The 23,296-nt window shown below is 42.0% G+C and overlaps 1 protein-coding gene across 1 annotated transcript in view; it reads right to left on the bottom strand.

Moving 5' to 3' along the window:
* Positions 1–23,296, bottom strand: part of RUNDC3B (RUN domain containing 3B) — a 345,682-nt gene that overhangs the window by 168,691 nt on the left and 153,695 nt on the right. The window contains exon 3 of the mRNA XM_086939839.1: positions 5,789–5,935. Coding sequence (XP_086795965.1) covers positions 5,789–5,935 — 147 coding nt within the window. The remainder of the gene's footprint in view (positions 1–5,788; positions 5,936–23,296) is intronic.

Genomic DNA, 23,296 nt, shown 5'->3' on the forward strand with positions numbered 1-23,296 from the left:
AGAGTCACAAAAGAACTGTGAAAAAAATGTTTAAAAACAAGAAAAGGGGGCAGGGTAGAAAGACTCTGACCCGCTAGGCCTGCTCAGGGGGTCCCAGAAGGACCAGCAGGGCCCAAAAAAGCATTAAAAAAAAAAATCTGCGAAATTCGCGCTGGTGTCGCGAATGCCACCAAAATGTAACCAAAAAAAATGAATTGCGGGCTCCCGCGCTTCATTTAATTGAGCCTTTCGGGTTGGCCAGGTCACCAGGGCATTGAAAAAATAGATTAGTGGGGGCCCCCGCAGCCTGGGGACCGCCACCTCCCCGGTGAAAATGTTGCCCTTTCCGTTCACTTCAATGAGCAATCGTGCTGGGCAGAGCATTGCATAGGGTATCCGTTCAGCTATGAGGAGCTCTTTGGCCATTTGATATTCGCTCTGTGCTTCCTATATGGCTGCGTTAAAGTAAGGATAGAAGGCAATAGCGTTACCTTCGTGGGTGATGGTGCCTTTTTCTCTGACCATACACAGGAGTGTCTTGGTCCCTATAATTTAATAAACATGCTAATACAGGATGCGGAGAGGCACCTGGGCAGGGACAAACAGCTACGGAACGGTGTGCTCGCTCCACTATCAAAACCATGTGGACTCCGGTAGTCCAGTAATCCATATATTGTTGCGCCTGGATCTGGCCTTTAAATCCTGTTTTTTTTTGGCTTGTATTACCGCAAGCACCTTCTCCATGGACAGTGTCTTAGATGTCACTTTTTGCAAGCCATCTTCCGCATCTTATGTAAGAGTTTCTGCCTCTCCCAGGTGCAATGCGTGTTTATCCAACTTTGTGGACATGTGATCCATCCGTAAGTTTAAGCTTTCAATTTTACCATTGATAGACTGTAAACTAACTTGCAACGCAATGAGTGTCTTTTCAATGGTCGTTAAATTATTGCTTGGAGTATCCATGTCAAAGGAGGTCTGGTGATGGACTTTACCCGCCTTGCGGTGTTCGAACGTTAGACATGACTGACTGTGCTCTGTTTTCCCCATGTTTGCACCACCGGGGTGGTACACACAGGGAAGCTGGTTGTCTCCAAGGCAAGCGTGCACCTTCTGTCCAAATCGGTTACTACTACACACAGAGTATTTGCGCTAGGTAACAGATTCTTCAAGAGTGCATCCCACTCAAGCGTGCCGCTGTCTCACCGTGATTTGTCACCATTCTTGTTGAAGATGGAAAGTAACGGGATGATATAGGATGGTATCATGCGAGAATACTACGAATGCCAGCAGCCTCTGCAGATAATATCAGCCCAAGGCGTAGCTCTGTGACGCCCAGAGGATGTCGCCAGTGGCGGGGGAGTGTATGTTTCTTTACTTGCGTGGCTGCACAGATTGGGCCCCTCACAGCAGATTGTAAAAATATGCAGCACAGGTGCTAGTAGGCCTCAGAAGTGCCCCGTCTCCGCTTTCATGTAATGGACGGAAGCACGGATAGCCAGTCCCAGAGGCCGCCAGGGCCGTGCAATGCCGTGTAGCGATACAGGGAGATAGCAGGGGTGGATGTGGAACATACTGTCCCAAGCAGTGAGGCTTTGATCAGATGGGTAGAGAGCCCATTGTACAGCTGATGCAGCCCACCTCTTGGCGGAAAGCACTGCGAATTGTAATGCGCCCGTGGCACGTGTGATTGTCCTCATGGGTTTCTGCCCTGGGCCACGCAGCAGGATATAAGCAAAGGCCTAGTATTAGTGGTAGAAGTAGACCAGATTATGGGTAGGAGCAATGTAAGCCGCACTCCTTCCCTTTTACCGCATCACGGCACTCACCCAATCGGCCGATCCGCCACACCACGCCAGCCCACAGCAGCCTCAGCACGGGCCATAACAGCGCACCAGCCCGAGTCGCGCTACTCCTGGCAGCGCTCTCCTGCGTCTCGTCCGGGCCTGGGCCGAGAGCAGGTATGTCCCTCCGATGGCGTTCCCTCCAGCACCGGGGTCCGGGACTCGCTCACCGACCCTCTTGGTGCACCCAGGCCACAAGTGCAGCAGCACAATCTTGTCCAACGTCCACTGGTCATGGTTGGTGCTGCTCTTTGCCCGCCGCAGCCGGACGCCCAGTGCGCGTCGCAGGCTGCCGTGTTGAAATTCCCGGTCCATAGAGTCGCTGACCTCTCACTGAGCCATCCAGAAGTGCTGCTTTAAAAATCTCGTACCCAGGGTGGCCCACAGTGTTCCACTATGTTATCTTGCAATTTTGGCATCCGCTACAGGCAGGAAGGCAGGGTTCGTGGTCGGATTGTTGGCTCGGCCAGCAGAGCTGCTCTACAGAGCGGTCATCTTGCTGTGCGCCCTCTAGCGCCCACAAGTCTCACACACTGTCAAAAATGAGGGGAAACCAACAGTATGCACTCTGCAAATGTTTTTATTGGGGAATGTAACAAAGCTACAAGTCATTATTCGGAAATTAATGGCTATAGTGTTACTATAGGCGAAGGGAAGAGTCTCTTCATTGGGGCGGAAGGCCCCCACCAACGCATAAAAATTGGGTGCAGGATATGGTGTATTGTCGAGATCAACTTACCTGCTATGCCAAGGAATTACCAAGTGCATCTCGGCCACGTGATATATGGGGTCCGTTAGCTTCCTATTTGTTGAATACACTGGAGGACTAATGCCTTGCCATGCATTGTAAGGGATATGTTATTACTGTCAAATTACTATCTGTATTCGCATTTTGCCAACAGGTTTTCATTGTAATGTACCAATCCGCCCATCTGTACTTTGTAAATGTGGGTCAATGCTGATGAACCTTTTGGTTTTTTATATTATGAAGACTATTTTTTTTTAAACTCTTCAAGAGGTACAGCAGGCATGAACCCAATTACAGTCAGGAAGGTCACCAGGCCTGAATGGGCTTCTGGCAGAAAGAAATTGGCGGTAAGGTAACCTCCACATCTCCACAAATTATGCGAGGCATATTGAATGAGTGCACTCCCTAGAGATTTTAATTTGGCAACAATTGCACTGATGCCCAAGGCAGGGAAACCTGTGGATTGATGAGTCAAATGCCGACTGATATCACTGCTTAACACAGACATTAAGGAGCTATCCAACGTGCTGAAAAATTGTATGGGGGAGTGATTCTGAATTTGGTACACCTAGACCAGAATGGCTTTATGCCCCACCAGTCAACCAAGCTCAATCTCTGCCTACATAACATTCCAGTGGTTAGTAGGATGGAATTTCCATTTGCGGTGGTATCGTTAGGCGTGAGCAAAGTGTTTGATTTGTGGAGTGACCTTTCCTTCTAGAAAGTATGAAAAAATGGGCTTCAGACCAAACTTTTTACTGTGGGTTAGGCTCCTCTACAAGACTCTGAAGGATTGGATTAAACTGAACAGTATTCTATCCTGGGAGTTCCCCATCACCTGAGGTACCAGGCAGAGAGAGGTGCTTCCTGTTGCCTATACTATTTAGTCTAGCAATAGAGGCCCTGGCAGAGTGGATTATGGTGTATGGCCAAACCTGGGGCTAGTGGTGGTGGGATACGTGGGAGAAGAGGATATCTCTGTATGCCAATTACCTCCTCTTATACGTGGAGCCGAAGGTGTGCTTGTCTCAGGTGGAAGAAACCTTTGTGATTTATGGCACATTTTCGGTATTGGGTATTAATGAGGGAAAATCCCTCTTATTCCCAATGGGGACTTAGTAGATCCGGGGTAGCTTCACCATGCCTCTTAAGGAGGTTAAGGACTACTTTAGATACATGGGTCTCTGGATATCTGTTGATGAGAGTACCCATTATGAGGATGACTTAGCCCTGCTTTTACACAGATTAGAGATGGATGTCACCCACTGAGGGCAATTCTGCTGTCCCGGATGGCTAGCACTGACTTTCTCAAACTCGCGTAGATCTTGCAGAATAATTTGCATGCTATCCAGGGAGCGTTCTTTCGCTACAATAATGGGCATGTAGGGGCCCTGCTTTGGCTGAATGTCCCTCTGTGTATAGCTCTCTGCATCCTCCAGTAGTCCACATACGATGGCGGAATAGCTCTGCGATTATCCGCAAGTACTATGAAGCCACCCAAGTGAGTATTGTGATTGAGTGAGCATATGAGGCTTCGGAGGACCAGCCTACCAGCATAATCGGGATGCTATGTGCGCCAAGGGTTACATTAACATGCTCTATGGTGGCAGGATCAGCCCCAGTGCACAGGTGGTGACCAGAACAATGCTTTCAGTTTGGCGTAGCCTGAAGAGGGAAATGAGGCGGGAGAAAAGATTGATGCCAGGGGTTTAGAAAATGGGATCTTATTGGCCTCTCCATACTGGAGTGTGTGTGTGGGACGCTAATGGTATGGTTCAATTTGATCACCTAAGAGATGAATAGGATATGGCACCCTCACAAATCTTTATATATTTACAGCCGAGAGATGCCCTACAGACAAGAAGAGCCCTGAGAAGAGGAAATTATGGAAGAGCCCCCCTTGAGGATGGCGATATGATGATCAAGGTAATCTCCCTTACCTATGGGTCGATCATGAACAATACTCACTGAAATAAAATGGCAGGTAGATGTAGGGGAGTTAGGGGCAAAGAATGGCGGGAAGCATTGCGATGTCTCAGAGGTGGCCATAGAGGTGCGGTGCCGTCTGATTCAACTTGAAATCCTCCACAGAGTATATTATACCAAGGTACTCTTGCATAAGATGGGTAGTGCTGCAGATGACGCAAGTCCATGTGCTTGAGGTCAGAGGAGTTCCTTTCTTCATAACCTGTGGGACTGACCCATGATACGCATATTGTGGGACGGAGTGTGAACTAGAATTGAAGCTGCCATTGGGATGACTAGAGTGAGACAGGTCTCATATAGGGTGCTTCCGACCTACATACTACGAGAAAACTTTGGGGACCCTTGATTTTCTGCTGGTGAAAAGGGACATTTTAAAGATATGGGGGAGTGCAGTGGGCCCATGATTATGGGACTGGAAACAGAAGATGTAAGTATGCTGTGTTAGGGAGAAATTAGTGTACAAGGGTCGGGCTGTCCAAAGAAGTTTGAGAAAGTTTGGGGTGGCTGATCTGTAGGAGAATAGGGATTGGGAGCCATGGCAACTCACAGGCTGAACATGATGGAGGTAATATTGTATCAGAATTGTGTTCCAGGAACGCACTCAACTCAGCCTGATGTTCTAGTGACAAGACAACAGATCCTAGACTTCTGTGCTAGCCGCGAGAGCTGGGGGGAGGTGGCAAGGTGGGTGAAGACCGGGTATCAGGGCAATGTTTTATAAGTTGCTTATTTGTGCATGTTTTTTAAAAGTCAATGAAATGTTTTTAAAAATAATAATCCAGAAACAAGAGTGAAAAGGGCAAGCTTTGTTGGATTTTACAAGATATACGTCTGAGGAAGAGGAATGACCTATAGCATAGGCTCGGTTTGGGCAATCCCACAGAAACCTCAAACGCAGGAAAGCTAGGAGGGTCATAGTCTGCAAGTGATGAAGTGGAATGCAGTGGTTCACTGAGACAAATACAACACAGAAGTCTGGAAGCAGATTCAAGATGAGGTTTGTGTGCTTTCATTTCGTGGGATGGGTTTCAATTTAGAGCGGTATTCGCACTCCCAACATACTATCCGTCAAGGGCGAGGCGAAGAGTGAGTGAAAGCATACTAGGTATGATGCTCTTACATTAAATATATAAGCATTGATCAATAGATCTATATCCCAAACTAAATCTTATGTACAGGGGCCAGTTCACTTATTAAAGAAGGGAACGGGTAACAAACATGATTATCTACTTACTCCTCCCACTGCTGCATGTGCTTTTGGTACAGCAGTGTATCCAGGGCAACAGCATTCACATCAAAGGCTCCCGGGGAAGGCCACTGATTAGTGAGGTGAGCAGTCAGCTCCTGCCTGGATTTCAAGTCATTGTTCTTAAGCACAGTCCTGTGAAAAGAGAAGGTGAATCACTAGGCTTCCTCTTACAGTGACAGCCATATATTCTGCACGCTACAGACTCGCTTCAATGGACAATAACTAATTGGTTAGAAACCGCTGTAATTACCTGAGCGACCTCACACAAAGTTCATACTCACATTATGCTATTTCTGAACCGCAGCCAGACTCAATCTATGTTATTTTAATTAAGTCGAAACTCTTTAGTGTAAGTGCGGCTATGCAGTTGCCTAATAGAATCTACTATTTAAATGATAGTCTGTGTGTTGTATTTGGCCAAACTGAATTCCCTGCTATTTACTATCCAAAGAGGGTATGTGGTTTGGAAGGCCAGGAAAAAACCCGTGCATTATTTTAATAGAGATGTGTTCTGCATTAAAGCAAACTGTCTGTTGTATTTTTATCTCGAATTACTTATTATATCCTAAACGTATTCTGTTTCTTGCCTTTGTTTTTAATTTTAGTTTTTTCTTTCAGCCTTTTACTGAATCCCATGAGCCTTTAACTTGATTCAATTCCAAGAAACCTGAAGCATGCTCTGAATGTTTCCCTTCTCTCCCAGGGGTTTTCCAGCAAGCTATTTGTACCCATGGATTATTGAAATCTGCATTCGACCTTTATTAAGCAAGATTGCTCTCTAGAGCCAGGTGACTATGATAAGTTTTCAGTTCCAATAGAGAACTACTCCTTCAAGTTTCCGACATCCACCATACTTCCAGCAAATGTGAAGTGATTGTAGGAAATGCTTTAAGAAAGGCAAACACTTCTGTTTCCTTTTCGAAATTGAAAACTATTATTTTCTTGAACAGCTCAACACGCATTCTGACATGACACCCACACACCTTTCTCTGCACTTGGGAATAAAGACTCAATATCTTCCTTAGCCATGCCTGTCTTGGTATCAGTCCCAAACCACAAGATAAAAGGAGAAAATAGTTGCAAGACAATTAGCGTGACTTTTGTTCAAAACAAAATGAGATATTAGCATCAATTTTAAAAGTATTTACGTATGTAGCTATGCCATAGATTATACGGGTTCTACTTAACCCTCGTTATGGAAATATGTGGGTAACAGGCTCACTCATTGTGTTCATAAAAGTGTACTTAGCCTGGCACTTCTTTGGCTTACAAGTCGCCACATTCATGAATTTTTATAATTTTGAAGTGTCAGTACAAATACACGCACTTTAACTTTGAACTTGGCCTAGAATTTATAATTCTTCATTACACCTTTTAAAGGGTTTACCCACTCAGTTTCATAAGCCTGTCATTTAACCTCTAATAACAATTACACCTTCTGTTTTAACTTGAATCTCGAAAAACGAATTTCTTGTCACATGTCCTGTGTTGTTGTGCTACATTCCTTGCATGTCAATGGTCCACTATCTTACTTTGTGATTTTTGTAAACTTTTCCCACTTTCATTTAAGCCCTCAAGAAGTGACATTTCAAGCTATCCTGCATCGAAACCCATGTTGGTTTAAGTTTCCCAAATTAGATACATTATTGACTTGATACTAACTCACTGGATGAACTTTGAAAATAATAAATTGTATGCTTTTCACTTACGTTTCTTTTTGTAATTATTACAAAATACAGCCCAAAAAGCCTCAAACTGTCTACACTAATTTCGATGTCCTTTGCGACTATTTTTCCTTCTTCTGTGACCACAGGATCGACATGTAGACTTAAATACTCATTCATGCAGTGTATGTGATGTCTTCCAGTAAAGAACAAGGATTTTATGAGCATTTTCAATTCACTCTTTTGGGCGCTCCTAATTTGGTTTCCTGTGCAGAGCAATTTAAGATTAAGAGGACATTAAGTCTGCATGGATCTGTCCAACCATTTGTCCTTCTGTTCCTCTGAGACCCAACTGTATATCAACGTGTGCTTGCTTGCGTGCAGCCTGACTGTTTTTGTATTCGGTTTGTATGTTGCTGGTCTGTGGGTGCTTGCTGTGAATTCTTGTATGTAGGCCTGGGTACATGTACGTTGTTGTATGTTTGCAGGTACTATACAAAAGCCAGGTTTATTTACTTTGTTTACGCTGGTTATCGGTGTAATTCACCTATACTTTAACACTGTTTAGATATTGGTCAATTCCACTTTACATGACTTCCTCAATGGCACCCTGCTGGTAAGCATAAACCAAAAGGTGCCTCGGCTTAACAATTTACCCTGGGTGAGTGCCTACCCTGGGTGAGTGCCACTTCCCAGAAATTATTAGTGTAAAAAGCAGCCGCCCTGGCTTTTCATGGTAACATTAGAACCGTTTTACTGAGAGGAATTTACATATTGAGTGCCTTCTATCCAGTGTTTTGCTCTTTATTCAAATATCTATTTTTCTCATTTCCATTTTCTAATGTAACAATTTCAGCAGACAAATTGTGCTCCACAATTTTGATCTTTCCTCTGGTATTAAACGGAGATTGTGCTGGGCTTTGTGGGAAAGGAGATTCATGTTTATTTTGTTTTCCATCACAAGGTAATTTATGCAAAGTAACATACCTGCAGAACAACAAAAACTCATAGCAGACATGTTTCGTAACTACAAACCAACTTTTTTCCCTTTATTCTCAAAATGTTACGGGCGCTGAAATAGAGGATATTTCATAACTTTGTTGATTGCAAATAGTATTTGTTTCCAAAATTCTTGGAGTTTGAGGAACAAGCATCCAGTAGTGATAAATGATCTGCTGTTGGCCCCTCATCTCCAAACCACATCAGAAAGCATGCGTAAGTTTTTCCTGCATGAGATGCCGCTGTGATAGGATTTTCTTCCGAGTTTTTCCATGTTGGAATCATTTGTGCCTACGTTGCACTACAATGCGTTCTATTCTTATTTTGTCCAGCTACCCAAGAGCTCAATTAATGTCCCGTGACCCAGCACATGACTGAACTGACTTCTAGTTTGGCTTTATACCACCTGCTTCTCTTAGGGGTAACAGGACCCATTGACATTGTTTTATATATAAAATTCCCTTTTACATTGCATAAAATTCTACTGCCAAGGAGACATTGAAACAAAAAGTGAACAAAGTGAACAGGTTACGTAAAATTGTTTTTTCTCTGATGGGATTACTTTTGCTACTAAAATGTAGAAAAGGGCATTTTTTTCGCAATTAAGGAATTATCCAATACTGTTGACACTTCTGCTGCAGTGGTCTCATGTCAGGGTCTTTGGCACTCTCTCAATGAGTATTTTATAGACTGGATAAAGTCTGTAAATTTGGATACAGAGTCAGGGAATTTCATTCGTAATTATTTATTTGAAAAGTTTTATAAAGCGCGAACATGACCCTTACGGGTATCAGAGCACTGTACAAAGTGGCGAAAGCACGAATAAAACCAACGCAGTGGTACAATTGATGTAGTCAAGTCAACACACTGTCAAACAAAGGGGGAAACGGTCAGGGGATGGGGAGTCAGCCCGACAGGAGGGAACAGTTCAGTTTCAGAAGGGCCATAGAGCGAGATAACAAAATAATATACACACATAAAAAAATAAAAATAAAAATAAAAATCGAAACAACGGTGTAAAATATGAATCAAATCTGTAGACAGGTGGGGCTGGAGCAGAAGTACAGGTTGATGCTGTTCATGTTCACTCAAGATTAGCCATTTGACATGCTTCTTGAAGGATGTAGTGGAAGGATTGGATCTGATCTCGGGAGGAAGAGGGTTCCAAATTCTTGGAGCACGACTGGAGAAGGGACGATCGTAAGTTCATTTCTTTTTGAATTTGGGAGGTTTCAAAAGTGAGGTGTATGTACTTCATAAGCTCAGACATGAGCCAGATAGTGCAAGCTTTTTCACCAGGTAAACCGGAGTGTTGTAATGTTTGGCTTAATGCATCAAACAAGCTATCTTGAAACATAGCTTTGATAGACAGCAGCACATGTTGAGAACTTTAGACGCACACTATAGCCTTTCAACCTGCCCACTAGAGAAGATTCTCTCTCTATTTTGTCTAAATTTATGTCAAGTAAGGAGCTCAATCTGGACCATGTCTGGTTTACATCTGAAATCAGCTTAAGGCTATACCATTGGACTCACTTCAGCAAATTATTGAAAATGGGATTGTTCAGGATGCATTTTAGAAGCTCTGTAGTCCTTCCGAACATAATAAAATAGGATGCAGACCCCACTATCTGGAAACGTTCGGACCCATTTCCCTTCTCACTGGTGCAGTCAACTTTTTGAGGGCTATGTGAACAGCCATCTGTGTAGCTACATGCAATATGCGGATGTTCCCTGCTTTAAACATGCTGGTCTTTGCCCAGCTCAAAGTACTGTTGGTGCTGCGGTCACCCCGCACAACCTTTGGATGGCAGAAAATGACATCAATGTCAGCATACTGATCCTTTTAGATCTCTTGTAGAAGTTTGACTGTGGTAACCATGACACCTTGCAGAGTTGTCTGGATGGCGCAAGTATCACTAACTTACCAATGGCATGGTTTAAATCCTTCCTGATGAAATGTTGCCAATCTGTAATGATTCTGCCTTTATTAACATCAGAGTTCAGTTTAGTGTCTGTAGTCCTTCAATGCTCAGCACGCTCCCCAACCCTCTAATCTAAATATATCTGCTTTGGCCCAGGTCATATAGTCTAGTGGGGTCAACTTTTACATATATGCCAACAATACTTTGTTGATGGTACAGCTGTGTGGAGATATTTAGTCTGTTGTACAATGTCAGCCATAAACACTAAATATCTAGGAGTGCATGTGGAGTAAGTGTTTAAAGATCAACTCTGAAAATATGAGGTACTTTTGGTCGATGAAAAATAGACCTGTGGTTCGATTCAGCCTGGCGATTTGAGATAGGTGTTATCCCAGAACCTACCAATACCTTTGGTGTAGTGTTAGACTCTAAATTATATTTCTCTACCCAAAATTCTGCCCTAATCTAATTTTTCTCTCTCCAAGTTAAGTCTGTTTGACAAATGTTGACAGTTTTAAATGAGGAAGCTGAAAGGTCGGTAATGTTGGACACCGTTGGCTTGCATCTGAACTGTGCCAATGCTCTTTATTTCAGTCGGTCTGATCGTCTATTATATAGAATTCAAGTTATTCTTTAAAGTAGCTAGCTCGTTTACAAGAGCCTCCAGATTCAGAGACACCTACCGATTTGTTACTCCTGGCATTGGATTCTTTTCAAACAGTGAATCACATTGAATGCCCTACATGTGAGGCTTAATGCGATCAAAGACAACTCTCCATCATTTATTCAGAAAGATTTGAAACTTTATCAGCTCTCTAAAGTGCTTTTTTACTTTGCTAAGTGGTGCCTACATTTCCCTGGATAGGGGATCTAGGTTTTCTGTCACTATTGTCACTCAATGAAATTCTTGTCCAGTCTCTCTCGGATCCATCATAGTTTTAACTAAATTTAGATGCAAATTTCACACTTGTCAATTTTGCTTGGTGCATCAATTTGTCTACCGGTTTGGTTTTATTTGTGAACCTTTTAGTTTCGGAGTTGCTCATTTATTTTAGTTTAGCACCAAAAAACCTAGGTGTACAATTGCTTTATGAATATTAACATAATGTAACACTACAATTAGTTTTGCTTCAATTGTGAATAAAGAGTGATAACAGGCCCAGTGTAAATTGCAGATTGAAGTAATTTGAGGCAAGAAGAAGATAAACATGGTGTGATACACAACTTCCCAACTCTCTAGGGCAGCCTTGGTGACATTACTTAGAGGATAAAAGATCGATTGCATTTAGGTCTGCTATGGCTGGCCATTACCTTAGTAATCGTAGGTGTGTCAGTTGGTAACATTAGCCAATATAAGGCATACTGATCCCTCCTCACTCTTCCGTGCCATAGTGGTATTACATGCAATTCGGAGTATTCCTCATATCAGGACAGATCACACAGGTTTGAATTCTAAATAGTCAACTTCCTTTTTCAGTGATCAATACATGGATTGCCTGGAACAAATATAAATGTGAGGGTATGTTCATTTTGATTCTATTGATGTGACTTAGCCACATTATGTTCTGTGGTTCTGTATTCCCAAGTCCCTTATTATTTCATCATGTATTATTTTATCATGTCATTTTGGCTAATTAGCCTTAAAAATGTTTCTCAGTGAGATTGTTACAAAGGATCAGAAAGATTTCTCTGCCCTTTAAAAAGGGGTCTGGACGCATAGTCCAAAGACCATCTTCGGCCCTATAGACAAATATCAAGCCAATTCAGCCATAGACCATGAGTGATCTCTGCTTCTACTACTGAAGACAGAATGTCATTGCAAATACACAAATGTTACACTTTTCATTTCTAAAGGGGATCCCTGTTGTTGTGCCTTTGTCTTATTATGACAGTGAACGGGTGTATAACCAGGGAAAACAACAAATGGGAGAGTGGGAATCCCTGATTCATAACTTTGAATTGCCACAATGACCTCTTATGTATTACCCTATTAAGTAGGATTTTGGCTCTTGGATTGATGAAGTTTCCTCAAAGTATCAGGGTCTAGGTCCAAACCCACCCAATCCAAGACTGCATCCACAAATATCAAACTGATTGTATATGACACTTTAAATCCAATAGGACCACAGCTAGGGAGTTCAGTTGTACTTAGGTGACCGGTGTCCCTGATGTGTGTTTGATGAGCAGTGATTAATCTAGAATGAACAGCTCCAATCAAAGAAAGACTTGATGTGGCAAGATTTTTGTGAAGATGGTACCATCAGAATTTATGATTCCAATTTGGTGGCAGGACGATGAGAAGCTCAACCTAGAAGCTTTTCCCCATCCTTATTGCATTGTCATTAAAGAGCCATGTTGATTTCGATGCAACATCATCCAGCAAAGTTTCATAAAAAGTCATAACATACCCAGCAGGTCACTGCCTGTTTTTGCCATTAATTGCCTTATTCGGTAGTTTGACGTCTGGTTCCATAGGAGGATTAAATCATGGGCAACCAGGGTAACCAAAAGCAATGTATTTATCATATTGTGACTTAATTTACTTCTGTCAATTTCCCGTGTAGACATTAATAAAATTTCATTACAAGACCAGAGGCTACCATTATACAATAATCTTTTATTGCTGCCCCAACATGCAGCCCTTCAAAGAGTAGTAGCACATCCCAAAGCATTTAGAATTTTCAAAACATGGAAATCTCCAGTGCACGCTGCCATCCTCCTCTATTATTCACTACTACTTGACAAGATAAATACTTAGTTATGTTTTCTGTGCTTTTATTGACCTTTTTTCTTATAGCTTGTATATGCTGGTTCTTCTGCCCGATTTATGGTAGTGCTGAGTATTGAATTTATTTGGAGTTAAAAGTTTTTTCTGTATTCCTATTTACTAGTTTTATCTTACTCTCAGATTTCTTTGCCTTACCTAATTGCCCACTGGTTCAGTCTCCGACTTTTTCATGCTAAGGAGGCATCATTTGGCCTTTTTATTATCCTCAGTCTGCTTCGTGGCTGCAACAGCTCCGTTAGCGCATATGCACATTCTTTAAATCTACTGTCAAGCCTGCAGTTAGCACTGCTGCACTAATCCCTCTATCTGGAGGCTAGTCATGGTAATGGTAGCCTTCGCTCTGCCATCGCACACTCAGACTTTCGATCTCAGGAGTGCTTACACAAAATGTCCCTTTCTTTTGGGAGGAGCGGCCTGGTAATGGTGTGTCACTTAGTGCATTAACCCTGGTTGGGTGGTATGATTTTGTAGGTGCCCAAAATTATGTTTTTTCTCGGACGCAGTAAGAACCCCTCGCGACCTTTTTTGCTATAATACCAAATCGTTATTTAAACCTACGCGAGTAATTAGAACTGTCAATGCAAGGGAAAGCCCACTTACCATCATTCTCGCAATATAGAAAAACAACATGTAGAGCGGTTTGTGTACATGTAGAGTTGTTTGTGCATTTCTATTAGGTTGCACATACTACAACTTAAGAAACATACTGGGCAACGCGGCTCGAATAACCAAAAGAAGCTCGCTTTGATACTCCCCTTGCACCAGCTAATAAGATTCAGTAAATGCACTATATATGCTCAAGGTTCTACTAAACCAGATTCAATTACCTCAGGTCGTAGTACATGCATCATATATGATTAGGGCTTTATGAAACTTAACCCATTCACAACAGACTTGAGATAGCGTTTACATTGTTGCAGCTATAATATAAATAGTGATAATAGATAAACACGCTAATTATAGATCACTAAAGAATCAACTGCAGAATTAGAGTAGGTTTCCATCACCAATTCACAAACTACCCCCCTTTTTTGTTCACCTGCAGCGCAAGGAGCAGCGCATTAACATAAGGCAGCAATTATCAACACAGCACCAAATTAAAAGGTTGTGTTGAATTGGGGATCCAGTAATTCAAAATCTGGGTAAGTTAAATACAACACAGCCCCCCCCCTTTTTGGAATATTGAGATAGACCCCAAAAAATAGTGATTATCGCATCCTCTTATTAATCTATCTTTCAGCCCTACGAAATACCTATATCGGTGGCTCCTACTACTAACGTATGAACTTATTCAAGGAAACTACAAGGTAGCTGTAATTCACCATTTGCCCTTAATTTTAGATAGCATGTCTAGTTGGAAACTAATATAGGCTTTTTCAACACGATTTACTCACAGGTACTACAATTATGTGCAGACCTGGCAAAATGCAGCCCTGTTGAAACCCAAAAGTGCAATTGGGCAGACAGTCTCCCCGGATTTATCGGGATGAGAGTTTTGTTCAACTAAGGTAACCAGCTTTATTAAATATCCAATCACATCAGGCAAGAGGCAAGAGCCACCCACCATTTGCTTAAAAATCAGTAACCAATGTTGGTAAGTTAAGAACACCAAGAGATGTTAGAATTACTAAATTCCTTTTGACATTAAGGCAATCAGTGCCAGCAATATCGGATAGATAATATATACCATACACTGGTATCCACTAGTGATATGCCCCTTCTTGGAGTTAACATGTTTTTTACAAATACCAATATCTTTACCTAATTCTGTAAACAGGTCATGGCCAACCACGAATAGAAATAAGGTGCTCTGTTTCCCTAACTGTCAGGATATGTTTTAGGTTGATGAGGTCGTTGAAAAAATGCTCTGTATATGTACTTAATACTTGTCACACGCAAAAAAGTAATTGTACGTTTCTTTTTAGAACTTGGTCCTGAAGAAGGTTTTTAATCATTTCTCCAAAAACCGAAACGCCGCGTCGACCCCTGTTCTTGTGAAATTTCTTTGTAAAAAACTGTTGTGTTTAAATTTCCTATGTATGAAATATTTGTTTGATGCGTACACCACTGATCTTTTAACATGTTTTTAAACTAGCTACTGTATAAATTGTTTTTAACTACCTGTGTTTTGCGATTGACTTGCGACTTTGAAATAAATATACATGGTTATATTTTTCTAAAACCTAACGTCCTGTCCTTTTTAAAACTTGATAAAACTCAAGGAAAGTAAGAGCATTAAATAATTCCTGAATTGTTTGCATTTAGGTGTTGGCTGCTTCACAACCTAATAGAGTTACGAATAAGTTTTGCGTACAACAATGTGTGATTGGTATTTGTAAAAACAATTTTGGGCACCTACAAAATCATACCACCCAACCAGGGTCAATTGTGGGACTTCTTTGTTTGTTCACTTATTCTCCCCTGTCCCAGAACTGACAGATAAGGGGGCCTCCTTCATTTGTATTCACTTAGTGCATTGCCTACCAACCATGACAATGCTGTCGGAGGCCGCAGTCCTCCCTTTGTCTCACTTCCCGGTGACACAATGATCTAAGTGTTGCCTGGATCCTGCTAGGATTCAGTTTATTTCCTAATAGCAGTTTGTGAGGTGAGCTCCAGCTGTTTAGGTTACTTAACCTGAAATTAGTAACTTGTGGCTTTTGGTGAGCTCTCGCTGTACTTGCGCTCCCTCTACTTGTCTACAGTGCATTTATTTACAAATTGAGAACTACAGAGATTTTTTTACCGGCTGATACCGGTACAGAGTTTTTGCTGCTCTTTAATTACCTTCCCTTAGGTACTCCATTTTCTTGCAGATTTCAGCCCTGTGGTGCAGTTGGTGCATTTTCTGACTGATTTTTGATATCCTGTTTTTTCCTTGGTAATCCCAGGAATGGAGAGATTTATACCCCAGTCCCATCCAGTGGCCGATTTCAAGGGAGAACCCATTAAAACTTTTTTAAAGAGAAACGTAGGTCCTCTGTAAGAGGTGATGGACACTGCACTGGCCAAGAGAAACTAGAATGCCCCTACAGAGGAGAATTATTTTTCCTTCTCGGATGGGGACTTCCTATTCTACCTCTGAACCCTGTGTGGGGGGAAAGGCTTCCCTCAAGAGGAAGCATAGTGAGAAGGCTCTAAGCAATGCCTATGGTGCAGGTAGCCTATGCGCTACAATAGAAAGTGGTGTTTCTAGCAGCACAAAAGGAAGGGGCCACCTTGGTCGGGCACAGAAAAAGGTTGCCCTTACCGGGATGCATGGAAGAAGTGACCTTCATGGAATGAAAGTTGTGGGACAGTTTAAACTTCATTGTGGATAATACGGACTATGACATGAAATGGGACAAATATGTTTGACCCACAAGACAGCTGTGATAGTCTGGGTGATGACCTGGAACAGGCTTTTACCTCAACTGCGGTAAAGAACCCCTTCGGGGGAGAGATGTTTAACCCCATCATGATAAAGCATCCGCACAGTGGGACTTGGTGGCATATGGATCAAGTTGCTAAGTATCAAAAGCATTGGTCAGGAAGTCTTTGAACAAGGATACCTCTAATCTGCTCCGGGCTGAATGCTCTAGACCTTCTACTGACAAGATCTGCAATACTCCTAACCTGGACCCAGAACATTTTAGTTTAAATTCGGTAAGGATCCTAGAAAGGGAATTGAGAAGTGCCTAAAACAGTGTCAGGACAAAGTCCTCGACATTCTGGGTCTTCTCACCTGAATTCTTGATAAGGCCAAGAAGGCCAGGAGAAAGAACAGCAGAGTTCATATAGACCTGTTGAGGGGCCATTTGTATGCTGGGAAATGCTAATGCGAGCCTGGTCACAGAAAAGAAGAAGACAGTCCTTATGAGGATAAATCACAAGCTAGCGGACCTGTCCACTAGAGATGACATGGGGGATCTGAAAGGGCTCCTCTTTAAAGAAAGTTTTGTGAGGTCTTTAGAGAAATAAATATATCAATCTTACCTATCATACATGTAAGGCAGCTGAACACATTTCTGATGTACAGAGACTTCAAGATGGAGGGAATCCATCTTTGAATAGACATTGTGCAGTCAAACGATTGGTTAGTGTAGTTAGATCTGTAGGACGCTTACTTCACAATACCCATGAATGGGGTCAGCCAGTAATAACTGCAATTCAGCTGGAGCATTGTTCTCTACCAGTTTCTCGGTCTCCCTTTCAGGCTGTCCTCTGCTCCGTGGTGTTTCACTAAGGATTTTCATCCAGTGGTAGCCTTCCTCAGATGGAGGGTTTTCGGTTAATTATATACTCTGACATTTTGCTAATGTCCCAGGACAGGCTAGAACATTTGCCACGGATGTCCGATTTTTTGGAGAGTGAGTTGAAGATTGAGTTTCACAGTGAACGCAGAGAAGTCTGTCATGGTCCCCAATTTTTGGGTTTCCAGGTAGATACTCTATTGTCCCAATGGATTGTCCGTTAGGAGAAGGTAACAAAAATAAAGGAGGGGAGAGGGGGAGAGCAGGGTTGTGAAAGGAGAGTTATCATCCTAAAGGACCTTGCAAGAGTTTTGGGCTTTTGTCATAATCCATTCAGGCCATTTCCCCGGGTCACTTACATTATGGGGGCCTCCAGAGCCTGAAGGCTTGAGGACTGAGAAAAAGTGTGTGGTATGGGGATTAACTTCCCCTATCAATGGACGCTTGAGCGGATCTAGAGTGGTAGTTGAAGAATCTCGAGGCCATCTTCTGGAATGTCCCCAACCTAGTCTTAGAAGTGGATGCCATCAACCTGGGCTGGATAGCTCACTTGAAGGGTTTAGAAACAATTGGAAAATGGTCCAAGGAAGAACAGTAACTTCATATAAACGGTTTAGAAATGTTAGCCGGGCTGAATGCTTTGATAAGCTTCAGGGAGTTGTTGGAAAACTCTGCCACACTGATTTGACTAGACAATTTCATAGCAATATCTTATATAAACTGATTGGCCGGTTCAAGATCAAAGACTCTGGCAGATTTGGAGAGACAAATAGGCATTTTTGTTGGATCACAAGATTGTGTTAAGAGCAAAAATGATACCAGGCCTACAAAATGTATGGGCAGATTAGAATTCCAGCTATCTTGGGGACTACAGCATTTAGAAGTTGATTCCAGAGGTTTTAAGTCTGATTCAGGGATTATGGGGCATGGATCAAGTAGACTTGTTTGCAAGAAGAAGGACCTACCAGGTACCCATGTAATTCAGTTGGAGGCTGGATCCGGAGGCAGCGATACTGGACGCCTTACTGCAGGTCTTAGGAAGGAGGATAACTTATGCCTTCCCCCCGTTCTCCATGATTCACAGTGTTTTGAGTAAAGGTTGGAGGCTTGCAAAACTATTTTAGTGACTCCCTTTTGGAGGTCACAAGTTTAAGTCCCAAAGGTAATGGAACTTGAAGTTGCCATACCTCCGTTGCTTCCAGTATCCTTGGGTCTTCTGATGAATTAAAACAGAGATGAGCATCCTTTGGTTTTAGAGGGGAAAATTAACCTTCTTGTTTGGAAGATTTCAGGGATACAAGCAGATTTTCAGGAGAAGCTAAGGGTCTACTGGAGGAGACTTGGCCCCTGGGAACAAGAAAAAGATACAGAGGGGTTTGGAAGAAATGGTGTAGTTGGTGCTTGGAAAGGGGTTTCGATCCTGTGGAGGCTCCTGTACCTGAGGTAGCCAACCACCTAGCAGTTTTGGACAACTCCGGTCTCACATATAGGACAATTAACTGTTATAGATTGGCTATTTCTACGGGTCATGCTTTCATCAATAATTTTGCGATTGGGAGTGATTCTCTTATAAGTGATGAAGGGTATGAGGCTATGGAGACCCCCCAAGGCTAGTTATCAGTCTTTCTGGGACATCAGCTTAACCTTTGAGTTATTTACTTCATGACCAAGTAAGAGCTATTTTTCTCAGACAAATATCCCTGAAGCTAGCTACCTTGCTCTGTTTGATTTCATTCATAAGGGATTTGGACATTAAAGCATTGGAAATCTCAAATAGATTTTATTCTTCAGAGGAGTGGGTTCACTTTGATGTTTGGAAAAGAACTAAGACGATGTCGGATTCAGTTTTCTATCCCTTTTTTCATGAATGTGAGAAGTTGTGTGGTAAGTTGTATGACAGTGTATGAGACCAAGATCCCGGAGTTTAGAGCGCATGGTGTAGATCAACTGCTGTTGTCTAAAGTTAGACCTTATAAAGCAGAATCTACAGCTCAATTAGCCAGATAGATGCGTATGGTTATGAATGAAGCAGGTGTGGATATTTCTATGTTTGGTGCCTATTCTTCTAGGGCGCTATGGCTAGTAAGGTTTTTGGGCAGGTGGTTCATTACGTGAGATTTTAAAAGCAGCAGATTGGTTGAATGTAAATACTTTCAAAAAGTTCAACTTAATACCTGTGGCACATGTAAGTTGTGTGGCGCTGGATGGCTTTAAACGTGCATAATGGTAGCCTCCGGTCTTTTGATGAAATGGTGATTTTCCTATTAACATGGAAAGAGAATCTTGATTTCATTAAAGAGAACAAAGGCTAACATTAGCTCACCCTCCTCACCCTTTGAGGAGAGGGAAGAATATGGAGGAGGTATGGTTAGACTATAAAATAGGGAAGAGAATTTAGATGAAATTATGAATAAATTATCAATGTACAATTATTGTGATATATAGTTATAAGACTCCTGTTTTGCTTATCGAAATACTTCAGGATGTATTGTTTTGGATGGTGTTTGCATGCATCATAACTTCTTGGTTTAATTTGGAGTTTTTTTATTTTCAGACAATTCATTATAAAGCTTTCAAGGAGAGGAAGAAGTTGTTACCCTATTTCTGCAGTCTAAAAAGGGAGGATAACTTTGTGTACGCGATGTTTACAAGTTTTAAACATTCTAAATGCATTGCAATGTATTAGTGTTCTTTAAAGGGCTGCATGTTAGGGCAGCAATAAAAGGTTTTTGCTTAATGGTAGCCTCCGTAGTCTTTAATGAAATCAATATTCTCTTTGCAAATTAATAGGAGAATTGCCATTCCTGGAATAGATTTAGTTATTTTCCTCACTTCTGACTTTTTTCTTTTTGGTATCTTTTACGCTTCCCCTCCTCTGGAATCCTTTGTAGGGCCTGGAGTCTACTTGGTACTATTTTATCACCCCACTTCCCCATTTCATAGAATGTCTCCCAAATCTGCAGAAGAATACGATCTCATAGATTGGTCTGTTTTTCACTTGACATTTGACATTAATTGCCCGCAGTATTTTCACGGGACCACACTCTTCAAGCTGTCACAAGGTCGGAGTAAGTCCACCTTGCCTTCTTTTAAGGAAGTCTAAGATAATTTATGTCCTACTAATAGTGACCCTGATATTGAAGTGACAAGCTGTGGTAGGTGGCTCGGGGTGCTGAAATTTTAGTGTTAAGCAGGATGCAGGGCACAAACCGAGGGTACCTAATTTCAAGCTGATCCACTTATTCTCACAAGCAACTGTTTCTTTTCATAATTTATCTGTTTTTAACAATTTTATAGGTCGGCAACTCGCAAAGCTTTTCTTGTGAAACTTGTTCCCATTCTGTGTAACAAGCAGGGCGACCGAGCACTCTAAATAATAATAAGATCACACCCTTTTTTTTAAGCATGCACTCTTGCACTGCTTCTTACACACAGTTTCTTCACAGCACTGTGCTTTTGATCTATGTAGTTTTGTCCCCTGACCATGCACTGTGCCATGTCTGTCAACTTGTGAATACATAACATGGAAATAAAGATACATTTTGGAGCCAGCAGGATACTTTAAATGTTTTTACTGCTTGAAACCGTGCACATTCATTTAGGTCATCAATATTTCGACAATATCAATGCAGATGTCAAACATTCGAGGTAAACGAATTCCCAACAAAACAGGATCTGAACTTCTTGACAAATTTTAAATCCCCCCTCCATGTTGCTTCAAGCCCATCTTAGACATCTGTGCCTGTCTGCAAGAAGCCTCTATTACCTATGTTCTATTGACTAATACAGCTTGTTACTACCTGTGTGTTCATGGTACTCCCCAGTGCTAAATAATTGTGCAATATGGTTATTAACTGCACGTGGCTGGATACATATACAGCTCTATTAACACCTAGTGGTCTTCCACACAATAGCAGCTGTAGTATAGTATATCAAAGAAGATAGCTTACTTTTTCTACAAGATGTATTGTTTTATTATGAGGTCAGGTGCATCTCCTATTTGCTCATGTTGGCTTAGTATGAGGGAGATCAGTAAATAGCTGAAGCGGCATTGGCCATTCCGCCAGGTCCCCAGTGAGGTTATCATCCTTCCTTACCTTTGTGTTTCCTCATCTGTAGTCCACTCCACCATGTTCTTATACAAATATTAATACTTAGCGACCTCTGGCTAAGCCAGCCTATGGCTATTCAATTCTTAGAGCTAAAAAGGATGAATTTGCAGAAAATTCATGGCAATGTCTAAGTCTACAAGACATCTTAGCTGTTTGGTTTGCTGAACACTTATTGGCGACATTCTGAAATATTCTCTGGGAATGCATTCCGCTCATTGCTTTCAGTTAGCTTTGTGGTCTGTAACTCACATTGGCTTTCTATTTGCTGACTTTAAACGCTTTAGGCTGTCCAGATTGTGTTTGTCCCTCACATGGAGCATAGTCTATTTACTGTATCCTTCCACAGGTGCTCCCTTTCAGTAAATGGGCCTTTTTACATCTGGTTCTCATCTTGTCACATTTGCTGTGTATTCAAAGACAGAAGTCAAATGGCAGGCTGTCTTCTGAAGGAGGTTAATGTTTACCCTTCTTTCTCTGACTTCGTAGTGAGAGGATTTATGCAACTATCCTCCTGGCTACCCAAGTGAGAGTAAAGACTGTAGGAAGTTTTTTTATTTAGCACACAACAGAATTTAAATGTCTCTAAATGAACTGTGCAAATATTTCAGAATACATCCTAATTAAGAAAGACAAATTAAGCACATTTGTAATTCTGAAGTGTGCAGGAAAGAAATATTTGAATACAATAAAAACATATCAATATGCTTCGTGATGCCATTTTCACACATTATAATTTGTGTACTGAATAGCTTTAGCAGTAAAACTGGGAGTGCAAATGTAATGGTCATTTCAATTGAAAATGTGTTGTCTGTAATGGCACTGTGTAACCACAACATGCATATGCAATTCTACGACCCTCTGTGACACTCTTTACTATGCCATGCCACTCTGCAAGACTACAGTCTATGCCACTGCACTCTATGGCACTCTGTTCGTTACTCCACTCTCTCCAATGCCAACTCTGCCCATCAACTCTATGACACTCTACTCCATGACACTCTATGCTCTCTACTCTACATCCTTCCACTTTACACCACCTCATTATACTCTATGCATCTGTATTATACTCCATGACACTCCACTCTATGCCATTTGCCTCTATGCCACAAACATTTAGCCGTGCTGAGGTAATTGGAATTTTTATGGTCAATTGTGTCCCCTAACGTAGACCCCAACGGCTCCATGTACACACTTCAAGTACATGTAATTTCCCTCCACAACCGAATCTGAAGACGCAAATACATTTGCGTCCAACGTTAACATGTCCTCTATCAGATCCACCATGAATGGATCGATGATTCAGTTCTTAAGTATACCGTGCCACCGTCTTTATGTGGTGCACCTTCACGTTTTCCTGACTCTGCCGAGCTAGGCCCTGATTTCTGTCTTCAAGTTACTTCTGCCTCTGCCTCTGAAAGCTGCAGCATGGAGACGCGTCCCAGACCTCTGCCTTACTTCCTGCCAACCGAGCGGTGCTTGGCTCGGCCTGGTCTGCCTGCCAAAAACAGTATTTTGCCTTCAAGTTATCAGCGTAGCCAGCTCAGCTCCTCGAAAACACATTCCTGTCTAGTGCGATACGAAAACATATCCCCGGCTGCAGAGCAAAGAGTTTGCAAGTCTCCCTGTCTTCATGCAAGTAATTTACAGTTCCCGTTACCATGGTAGGCCCCTGGCTCTGAGCATCCGCATGTAGACACCTATGCACGCACTAACATTCAATATAGAGTAGCCTCTGCCCAAGAGACCTTTTCCTCTAGATTAAACATCCTCCAA

The sequence above is a fragment of the Lissotriton vulgaris genome, chromosome 10, assembly GCF_964263255.1.
Source record: "Lissotriton vulgaris chromosome 10, aLisVul1.2, whole genome shotgun sequence".
Lineage (NCBI taxonomy): Eukaryota > Metazoa > Chordata > Amphibia > Caudata > Salamandridae > Lissotriton > Lissotriton vulgaris.